At 45.0% G+C, this 10188-nt stretch overlaps 1 protein-coding gene across 1 annotated transcript; it reads right to left on the reverse strand.

Moving 5' to 3' along the window:
• Window positions 1-7180: 7180 nt before the first annotated feature.
• On the reverse strand, window positions 7181-7747 carry FERD3L (Fer3 like bHLH transcription factor). The gene has a single exon (XM_058818588.1). It carries the CDS (start codon window positions 7745-7747, stop codon window positions 7181-7183), a length of 567 nt encoding a protein of 188 aa, XP_058674571.1.
• Between the last annotated feature and the right edge of the window lie 2441 nt (window positions 7748-10188).

Below are 10188 nucleotides of genomic sequence, written 5' to 3' on the forward strand. Positions count from 1 at the left end.
AACAGTGAGAACTGACTTGTGCTGTTGTCAACCCATGTTCAGCTGACAGAATAAAGCAACAAATAGGTGGATGTTTCCAAATTTAACACCTTGGGACTGGTAAAGGTGTTTACATCTATAGGACTGAAAGCCTATCTTACCAAGGACTGGTTTAATAGTTTGAGCACAGTTATCAGTACTTGAGAGAAAGTTCCATTTGCTCATGATTAAAATTTGGGTTCTGTACATCAAGGAGGCGGCACCTGATGAGGGCCTAAACTGTCAATTTAATCATATTTGGCAATACTCAAGATATCTGCAGATAAAATTTAAACGGAGTCAGATGTAATATGAAATGAATTCCACACGCCTTCATGTAAGGTAGAGAAAGATCTGAGATAGCCCTTCATTTTACAGTCTCTCAATCATATTTTCCTTTTTTTTCCCCTCCATTACTGTTACTTTTCATCTCACAACTTCTTTCGCATCTGGTAGTTTGCAGAGTTATGAGTCAATGATGTTGCAGAGTTACTGCAGTACTCTAACATATAATGAAATAATTATAAAAATAGATTAAAACATTTTTCTGCATAGTCACTTAATTCTCTTTATATTTGGTATCATATATGATAATATTAACAACAAAAAGTGATTGTAAGTACTCACAAATGTCCCCAGATGATGTTGCTGAGTCCTGAATATCTGATTCTGCTTAAAGTTATTAAAAAATAATTTTAAATTTTCGGCCTGTACTCTGAAAACTTCCTGGCAACTCAATTACTTAGTTATGTACATTATTCTCAAAGACTTCATAGGAGCTTCAATGCCCAAGACCAGGCCCAGGAGCACCTTGAAACATATGAAACACTTCAGCATTTAGATAATTACATACTTTTGGGACCAACCCACATTTCTCTTTGGAAAATGTTTCCCCTGCATGGCTGCAGACAACAGATGGATCATATGATCTCTGCATTTGGAAAGATGGCATAATTCTGGCAGACTGTCAGTTGAGTGAAAGAGGCTGATTTCAGATCCTCATTAAGAAAATATACAACCACACGGAGTGGACTGAATGGCAGAAATTGATCACTGACGCCAGCTTTAATAGAAAATAGAGTACACTTGCAACATGAAATCTGCTGAGCTGTGGCTGGATCTAGCTCTATCAGGTTTTACATTCTTTTCCCAAACAAATGTGCTCTAAAGGAAACATACTTTGTAGAATAAGGGCCTTCTGTTTGCCAGGAGGGAGAGGAGCAGAGCAGTGGAGGGTGAAAAGGCAAATTCAAAGAGCTACCGGGTCTAGGGTTGGAGCAGGGTGCCAAGGCTTTGTTGAGTCTTCCCTTTCACTTGCAAAAGTTTCTGTTTAATGAAACTTTTCTTTATATTTCTAGTCTCTTGGTATATTTTTTAGGGTGCAGATGGCACTTTCCCCAGAAACCACCCCTTGGAAGAGTGATGCCTTGAGAGGCTACCTAGAACAGAGGCCTGACAGTGTTAAAGGAATAAAGTAGGTATTTATTAAAAAGGCCTTCAAAGGATGCACCTTGGCAGTACAAGAGCCTGGCTGTGGCTACACCCAGGATGGATGACTTGGCCCCTTCCCACTGCAGGGCTCTGGGAACAAGGCTCAGTGCCTTCTTCACACACATTTCCACATGGAAGTGGCCCTGCAAAGACCTAATAGCTTGAGTAGGAATCCCAGGGTACTGTAAAGTGTAATATAGTTTCCCAGCAACACTGGATATGAGCAATAATTTCACTGTAATCACTACCCACAGCTAAATGAAAAGGACTGGGGGAGCTGCACCTCCATTTCACCATGAAACACTGAAATGGCTTCAGGTCGCAACTTTTGTTTCAGCAGTGACATCAGGATCTTTATATGATACCTCATCTTGGCCACACAAAATAATGAAAAATCATAAATCATTGGCTGCTTTGAAAATCTTTTCTAAACTATCTTTTAGTGAGATCAGAGACAACATCTATCCCACACATGAACCTGAAAAGTTCAAGCAGTAATAGTGGTTGCTGTGGTATATCTATTCCTGTATCCTTTGTTATCTATATATAACACTCTTCCCTCTGATAACTGTAAATTTCAAAAGCTGGAATCATTAACTAGGTTAAGGACTGCATAGTAAATAAACAATGCTAGAAATAAATATCAACATCTGAATCAACTTCTTCACTCAGTGCATGTGTTTATGTTGAAGACTCTCCATTCACAGATTCCTTCTCTGCTGTGTAGAAAATCATAAAAGGTACTTCTTGTCCTTGATCCCCTCTAAGGCTTGGAGTAAGAGAAGATGGAACTGGAACTCATAGGGAAAATTATTATCTTTCTTCTCCTTTCAGAGCTAAAGAGAGATAGTTAAACCAACAGGATACTCTTTATCTCTCCTTCTGAAATTATGGCAGAATTATGACAAAAATATGAGCAGGCCTAGAATATCAGTGTGCCTGATTATCTGTTTGAAATAAAGCCATGTGTGACAATAGTGATGCCTGTCCTTCTGCACTGCAACACCTTTGTGTGGCAACCATTCAAAACCCCTCAGCACGGGAGGCCATGGTCTGTGTCACCACTGTGACACTGAAGCCTTAGAGAGCAGCAAAAGCCACACTAAGATAATATAATGCACACAATAATTTGAATATGTTGCAGTCCTTGTAAGTATATATTAATGTGGAAAGCTGTACTACAAAAGTAAAGGTAACAGAATTACTCCCTTATTTTGACTTCTTCGAAGAAATAGGAATTTCAGGTACGTAAGGACCACTGAGCTGGTGATCAGCAGAGTGAGTAGTAGCTGTGAATAATTCAAAGGCTTAAACTTCAGTGCCAACCAGAAAAAAAGGTAATCGCTGAAACTAGGACAGAGAAGGGGAAAAGCAAAATTTGGATGAAACACAATTTAACACATAATTTCTGAGCTACACTTCTTGAAAATCTAAAATTCCTGGCAATTGCAATTGAATATTTTTATTCTGTCAATTCTTTTATTCTGGATATATTGCAGTGACAAGTGTTCATCTCACTATCTGACAACAAGCATTTTTTTGGAGCAGATTTGAAGAGCAAATAATCTGAACTGGTTCTATTTAGCAAGTTTTTAGGAAAAGCACCAATTTACTGTATTACAAAAAGAGCATAACCAGCACATCTATTAATCCTTGTAACTATTCTCTTGTATTTCTAGGAAAAGCTTGGCTGTCATTGTTGCAGATTAGTAGCATTCAAGCCTAGTAAAACAACAGATTCCTGTGAAAACAGGGACTCAGCATGCACAACAGTCACATTTTAAGCTTCAGCATTTTAGGTATTTTAATAAAAAAAAAAGAAAAAAGAAGCCCACCAAAAATCGGAAGATCAAGTTAATTGAAAGGACCAGTAGGGTAATCTAGAAATTCTTTCTGAGAAGAAAGAATCAATCTGAAAAAGAAATCAAAGCCACTTTTCCATTACTTTAGCTTGGTACCTCCATGACTTCAAAAACTAATTTATTTTAAAGTTTGTAAAAGAAAAAAAAAGTATTGTTGGACTGAGACTTCACTTATCAAGTTTCATCCTAGAGGGAATTTTTATAGCTGAGTTATAAACCCTCCACACTTGAGTGTTTATAATGAAATGCTGACAAATGCGATAATAAACACCAATCATGGGACCATAGTAGCTGATCAGAGAGTGGATTCAAAAGTTTGCAGTGCTATCATAATATTTTGTTCTGTTTCCAGCACTAGTTTGCTTAAACCTCCTTTCAGGTTCAGCAGCTGTGAAACAAGATCAATCTAACTAGAGATTGCAAAATCATTTGATTATTTATACTTCTCTTCGAAAGCTATGAAATGTCTCTCAAATATGATTTCATTTAGTCTTATTTTTTTGGTTTACATGTCTGAATACTAATTGTAACATGATAGCTTCAAGGGAACTCGAATTTCTACGAAAAGTCGGTCTTCAGTGGCCAAAGAGAACATAAACAAACCAGCCTCAGACCAGGGTCTAAAAATGGGCTATGATCAAACAGCTCTAAGGCTTTAAAAAGCCCCTTATTATCTTTTCCCAGAAGTAATTGACACTGTCGGTTTTTGTTGTTAATGCGGTGATAATGGCACTGTGCTTTGGGGAGACGAGGAGCTGCGCTCAGCCTTGGTGGCAGCGGGATTCTGAGCGAGGGGAGGAAGGCTCTTCACTGCAGTGGGTGAAATCCAAACCTCGCTGGAGCTAGCAGCATTCTGCACTCTGTCCCAGCTGGGGTTTCACTGTCCTCCCAAGCCTGACAGGCTGCAGTACCGTACCGGCTCCACAGATTAGAAGGCAGCTATCTTGGACTGAGACAAGGATTGGGGGAGAAAGGACCCCAGAGTTTTGTTATTTCAGCGAGATGGGATTGCACTCCAGCAAGAAGCTTGTCTGCAATGTTCCCATAATTGGTTTATATTCTTACCAGACTAAACTTCCAACTTTCCAACTTCCAACTAAACTTTCAACTCATCCACCGAGGGCTGAGGGATGGATCAGTATGGCATCTTGCTGTTTCACTGAGCTCTTCAGGGGTGTAAGGACATGCTTTAGTTTCAGCAGTTCCTTTGAAAAAATTGCATTTAGACTGCTTTTTTAGTAAATCTTCATCAGTTTTGGAAAAGCACAAAACAAACAACCAACCAAACAAAAAAGCCCTTTTCATCAGGTTCTAAGGTCATATAAATCAATGTGTGGCTCAGGGGCAGCTCAAAACACATCTTGTTTTTTTTTTTCTGTGCTGTTTACATATTGTGTTCATTGGCTTATACCACAACTTCATTTTTAATTTCCAATGTTTTTAGCATCAGTGGCTCATATAAGAATGTTACTACTGTTCATATTGCTACAAAATTTCCAGTGATCCTTTAGAAATCAGGATTCATAATGCAAGATCCATTTGTATTTAAAAATAAAATGTAACATATCCTTTCTGCTTTTCTCTAGTCTCTAACACAAGTATGAAAAAAAACCCCAAACTTGGATCTTGAACAAATTCCAGTGTTTTGTTATTAAACCAAGAAATGAAAACCAATAATTTTTGAATTATCTGTTACAGACATGTTTACATTATGAAGCTCCTAACTTAAGACCCTATGTGCTATAGAGTTCTAATTTTATACAATGATATGAACAAGAAATATTGTGAAAAGTTATATAATCATACTGTGAGAGATCGTAGAGAAATGGTGGTAAGAAGTGAATATTAAATTGCATATTTCATTGTCCTTAAAGAATTTGTCTTCATCATTTTGCCTGAGATGATGGTAACTAAAGTGAGATTGGGTTATGTGAACTATTGTTGATTTTGGAACATTGTTCATACGTAGTTCCTTCTTTCGTTTTATTTTTAGGAAAAAAAAAAAAAGACGGAAAACAAACCCCAAAACAACACAAAACCATCTGAGGAGGTGAAACCCCCCAGTTCCTAGAAAGGATCCAGCTGCGCTAACTATCCAACTGCCTCTTGGAAAAAAAAGCATTTTGACAAATGGAGAGCAGATGCAATGTGTGGAGTCAGAGAGGTCAACAAAAACAAGTAGAAAAAGAAACCAGGGAAACAAGTGAAAAGAGAAAGAATATTAGAGTATTAATACAGGATAAAAGATCTCTCATGACAACATTAAAGTGAACAGAACGAGAAAAAGAAGAATCACCCCAGAGCTGACAAAACACGAGAGAAGAAATAAGAGACGCAGGATCCTAGGAATACTAGCCTGAATCCAGGGTAAATCTTGATTTTACTGATATCACTGTAATTTTATATAATGGAGGCAAAAGCTGTCCTGTGGAGGCACGCAGACCCACGGCCCTGAACGGGCAGTTCCATGCGAGCGGAGCGGCTCTGAGCGGGCTGGCCGCCGCTGCCCGTCCGCTGCCAAGGCGGGCAGAAATCCCGGTCCTTCCCAGCAGCAGCCAAGGAAGGGCCCGCAGCAGAGGGACCCGGGGAGGGGAGCTGGGAGGGAGGGCAGAGCACAGCAAGATGGGTCTGATGGGCTCCTGGGAGAGACCCTGGCCCCCGCTCCCAGCCCGGTCACGGCCGCCTCCCGCCGCTGCCGCCGTCCCGGCAGCTCGCCGCTTTCCAGAGATGCCTGCGAAGGCATCAGTAGGGAACGCTAGACAGAGATCCCCGGGGTGGACCCCATCCCTGTCCCGGGCTATGCCCGACTCGGGCTTTCCCCTTTCCTCCCGCTCCGGCTTTTCAGAATGTATTTCATAACTTTTATTCCTTGCAAAGATGAAACGTGGCGAGCGTGTGTGTGCGTGTGCGTGTTTGCAAGGGAATGCGCCGTGGGAGAGAAGACGTCTCCGCTTGACGTCCCCAAAATCAAAGCCCACAAACTCACAAGTTTTCTCTCTCAGGAGGGCGCAGACGGCTTCCCAGGCTGGCCCCGCCGGTGCCGGGAAGGCTGCGGAGCATCCCAGACACCCGCACCTCACCTCGCCCCGCCGTGCCGTGCCGGGCCGGACCGGGCCGTGCCGTGCCGGGCCGGGCATTCCTGCGCCAGCTCCCGCCCGGTGCCAGCGACAGCGCTGGCCGCCCGCACGCAAGGACAGAGCCGTTCCCGGGAAGAAAATCGTGACAACAAGCGGTTGTATCCAGATGTTCGCCTTCCCTGGCCCCGTGACACACGGCGTGGACTTGGCAGACTGGATTTCAAAGAAAAGGGAGTTGTTGTTTATTTTTTAAAAGGCAGAAAGCGCTGGGTTAAAATGCACAGGCCGAGATTTCCCTGGCAGGCAGCTGGGCAGGAGCCGAACCCGCTGGAAACCCGTTCTGCACTTTGGAATGGCTCCACTGCCCCGGCCCAGTCTTTCTCCAAAGCAACAAATTGGAAAGATATTAAAGCAATCAGGCAACATAGCACAAACCAAGGAGCCTTGAACCTTCATTCTCGCCCCTCCCCCAACTCGTTCCGTTTACAAAAAATATAAATATTAATAAGTCCGCAACACACTGAGCCTCTCCATCCGTCTTCTCCGCAACTCCTGCCGGCCTCAGCGCACGCTTCTCCAAAAACACTCCTGGTTTGCATCCCACACCTGCAGGGTCCCGGCTGCGGTGTGAGAAGCCGAGGCAAGAGACAAAGATCTGTTTCCCCAGGAGGGAGGCACCTGCTCGCTGCTGATGCCCGGCCCCAGCCGCATCCCGCCTGGCCCCGGCGCTCCCTAGCTCGCCTCCTGCCTGCTGCATCCGTCCAGGAGCTCAGTCATGAAGGAGATGTACACTATGGCCAGGCGCAAGGTCTCTATCCGAGAGAGCCTCTTCTCGTAGGCGAAGGTGGGCACCTTCTTCCTGAGCTGATCAAACGCCTCGTTGAGGTTGAACATCCTCTTCCTCTCGCGTATGTTGGCAGCCTGGCGCTGGGCGTAGGTGATGACCCGTTTTCTCCTAGGTCTGTCCAGGAGGGAAGCGCTGCGCATCCTTTCCTCTTCCTCTTCTTCTTCGTCTTCGGGATCTCCATTTCCCAAAGCAGCCAGGGGCAAACCTCGGGCCATCCCTTCCCGAAGGCACAGGACTGTGTCCCCGAAGGGAGGACCGGTGGTGACCTCGCAGAGCCCCAGGCCCGCCCCAGTCCGGGGGGCTCCCTGGGGGCTGCCCAGGGAGAGGTCGGCCACGAAATCCAGCACCGAGGTGCCCAGCAGCCCCTCCGGGCAGGGCGCTTGCGGGGCTCTGCCGTGCAGCGCATGCAGCAGCGCCGGGCGCTGGCGGGCTGGGAAAAGGCTGGCTGACATCTTACTTCTGAGAGGGCTTATTTGGGTCCCCCATCCCCAGCCCCAGCGACGTTAATATTTATAACCCCCGGATAACAGGATTAGCAGGACTAGAAAGAGCGGCTGTAAAACTTCTCGCCGTGATGCTGATGAGAGGAGACAGGCAATCCCCTCGGGGACGCGTGGATGCTCCCGAGAGAGGAGTCCCCAGCGAGTCAATCCTGTCACAGTGATCAAGGACAGTTCCTTCTTGGCAAAACCCTCCGCTCTTACCTGCTGAGCACTTTTGTCTCTTCTTACACACCCGCAGCAAAACGATTTTCAGCCTCCTTAAAGCCCCCAGGAGCAGAGCCGGGTCTCCACTGGGCTTGTTTTCCTGCTTTCTGTCGGGATCTCTGAACCCTGGGAGCCAGCCTGACAATTGATGTCAGGCAACTGCATGTATGCTTTTAATGATGTCCTGAAGAGGGGACCTGCATGCGGAGGGTCACCGGGGAATGTTTACCCTGTATCCCAGCGCAGTGGGAACTGAATGACAGGACCTCCATTAGCCTAAGTAAGCATTGTAGGGGACCCGATATTGCATTCCCAGTAGTAACTGTTGGAATCGTCTCTTCATTCCCCCTAAATCCCCTTCAATCAGAGTTCAAATATCTTTCCAGTAAAAAGCAGCTTCGTAAATCTCATTTCGGTTCAGGCAATCTCATAGCACTTGTTTGAAACTCCTTCCTGCTGCCCGTGAGAGGACGATAAGCTGTCCTGCAGCAGCTACACCTTTGGCAGAGCCGTCCCGGTCACCGGCAGAGCACAGAGGAATCAGCTTGAGCGCACGCACTGATAACGCTGGATACATGCTGCAAAAAACCTTGAAACGCACATGAACGTACCCACCCACACACCCGACACCACTCAATACCTTTCTTCGATCAAGGTTTCCTTGAGGACAGACGTTGTGGATTGTTTTGTTTTTGTCTTGGGAGACTGGAAGAGAGGCTGCGCCTTCACCCCCCCGCACCATAGACTCTCCCTAAATAAACAGCCCGGCCCTGGCAATCCCTGGCAGCGTCAGATACACCGAGGTCAAATCCGATCGATTTTCTTTGGCACACGATTTGTGCACACAGCTCTCTCAGGAGTGACTGCCCATCACTCCTGAGCTGCCTTCTAAAAGCTAATCTTCCCCTTTGTCATGCATTGTTGTCACTCTCGCTTTGAGGCTAATTAGTCTGTAATTTCTAAGGGGATTTCAAACCCGATGAGATCAAAGGAGGTGGATGGGGGAGGCCGAAGTATCTCTCTCCTCGAAAATACTTCCTGTTTGCCTACAGGACCGCAAACATTCCCCGTCGCGTACCGGGATTTGCCGTCATTGACAACTCAGCGAGCGAACCACGCACTCCCTGTCCTGGGCAAGGGGCAGCGAGAAAGTCGCTCCCCGTGCCCCCGTGCCCGACAGCCGGGCTGCGGAAGGTGCGCGGCATCCCGGCCAGGTACGCTGGACAGCTCCGCACAGGGGCCGCGGGGTCAGCGCCGCAGGGACCGGAGGGGGACACCGCCACCATCCCCTCCTTCGGGCCGACAACCAACCTGTCCCCATCCCATCCCATATATATATATATATATATATATATATATATGGGATGGGATGGGATGTATAAATAAATAGCGAAGAGCAGCGGGACTGCCTTCATTCTTGCTAGGGCTGAGAGGTTTCTTAGCGAGCAAGGAGAGAGCCACTCAGAGACATGTTTATTTGTAACTAATATGGGGCAACAGAACACCTGGTGAATGAAGCAATGAGGCAAGGAGGACCCGTAAAACTTCTGTTGAGAGGTGTTGCTTAGAAAGCACCCAAAAATAAGTTGAAATGATGTAAATGTTAAATGCTATATAAAAACACTCGGTGGAAGAAAGATCAGATATATATATATATATATATATATATATATATATATATATATATGACTGACCCACAAAGGATCATGACTTATTCGGGCTCCTTTTAGTTGAGGTGGCAAGTTTTTAATTTACAGACATGGAGGTAAAAGTTAAGAACAAATGCCACGAAAGACATGTCTCTACAGAACTCAAAATGATCACAGACAACTGCTTCAGACAGTGAAATAAAATAATGGAAAAATATTAACTCATCACCTCTATGTCAAAATTCACATGAATTTACTGTCCTGTAGGAAACTGGCATTTAGTAGAGGACAGACCTGCCCTTCACCAGCGTATCTTCAGAGAGAAGCTCTTGCTCACCTCTCTAGTAGCAGATTTTTGCAAGACACAAGCCACAAAGACAACCAGAGCTGGAAGAGGTTTATATTGCAAGAACATAAAGGGACAAGCTTTTCTAGCTAATAATACATCACAAAGTAATATAACATAAGCCATAAAAATATCAATGCTTCCTAAGGAAGCAGTAAAGACAAAACTATGACAGGACTGGGAGGTCCTAG

The sequence above is a fragment of the Ammospiza caudacuta genome, chromosome 1 (assembly GCF_027887145.1).
Source record: "Ammospiza caudacuta isolate bAmmCau1 chromosome 1, bAmmCau1.pri, whole genome shotgun sequence".
NCBI lineage: Eukaryota > Metazoa > Chordata > Aves > Passeriformes > Passerellidae > Ammospiza > Ammospiza caudacuta.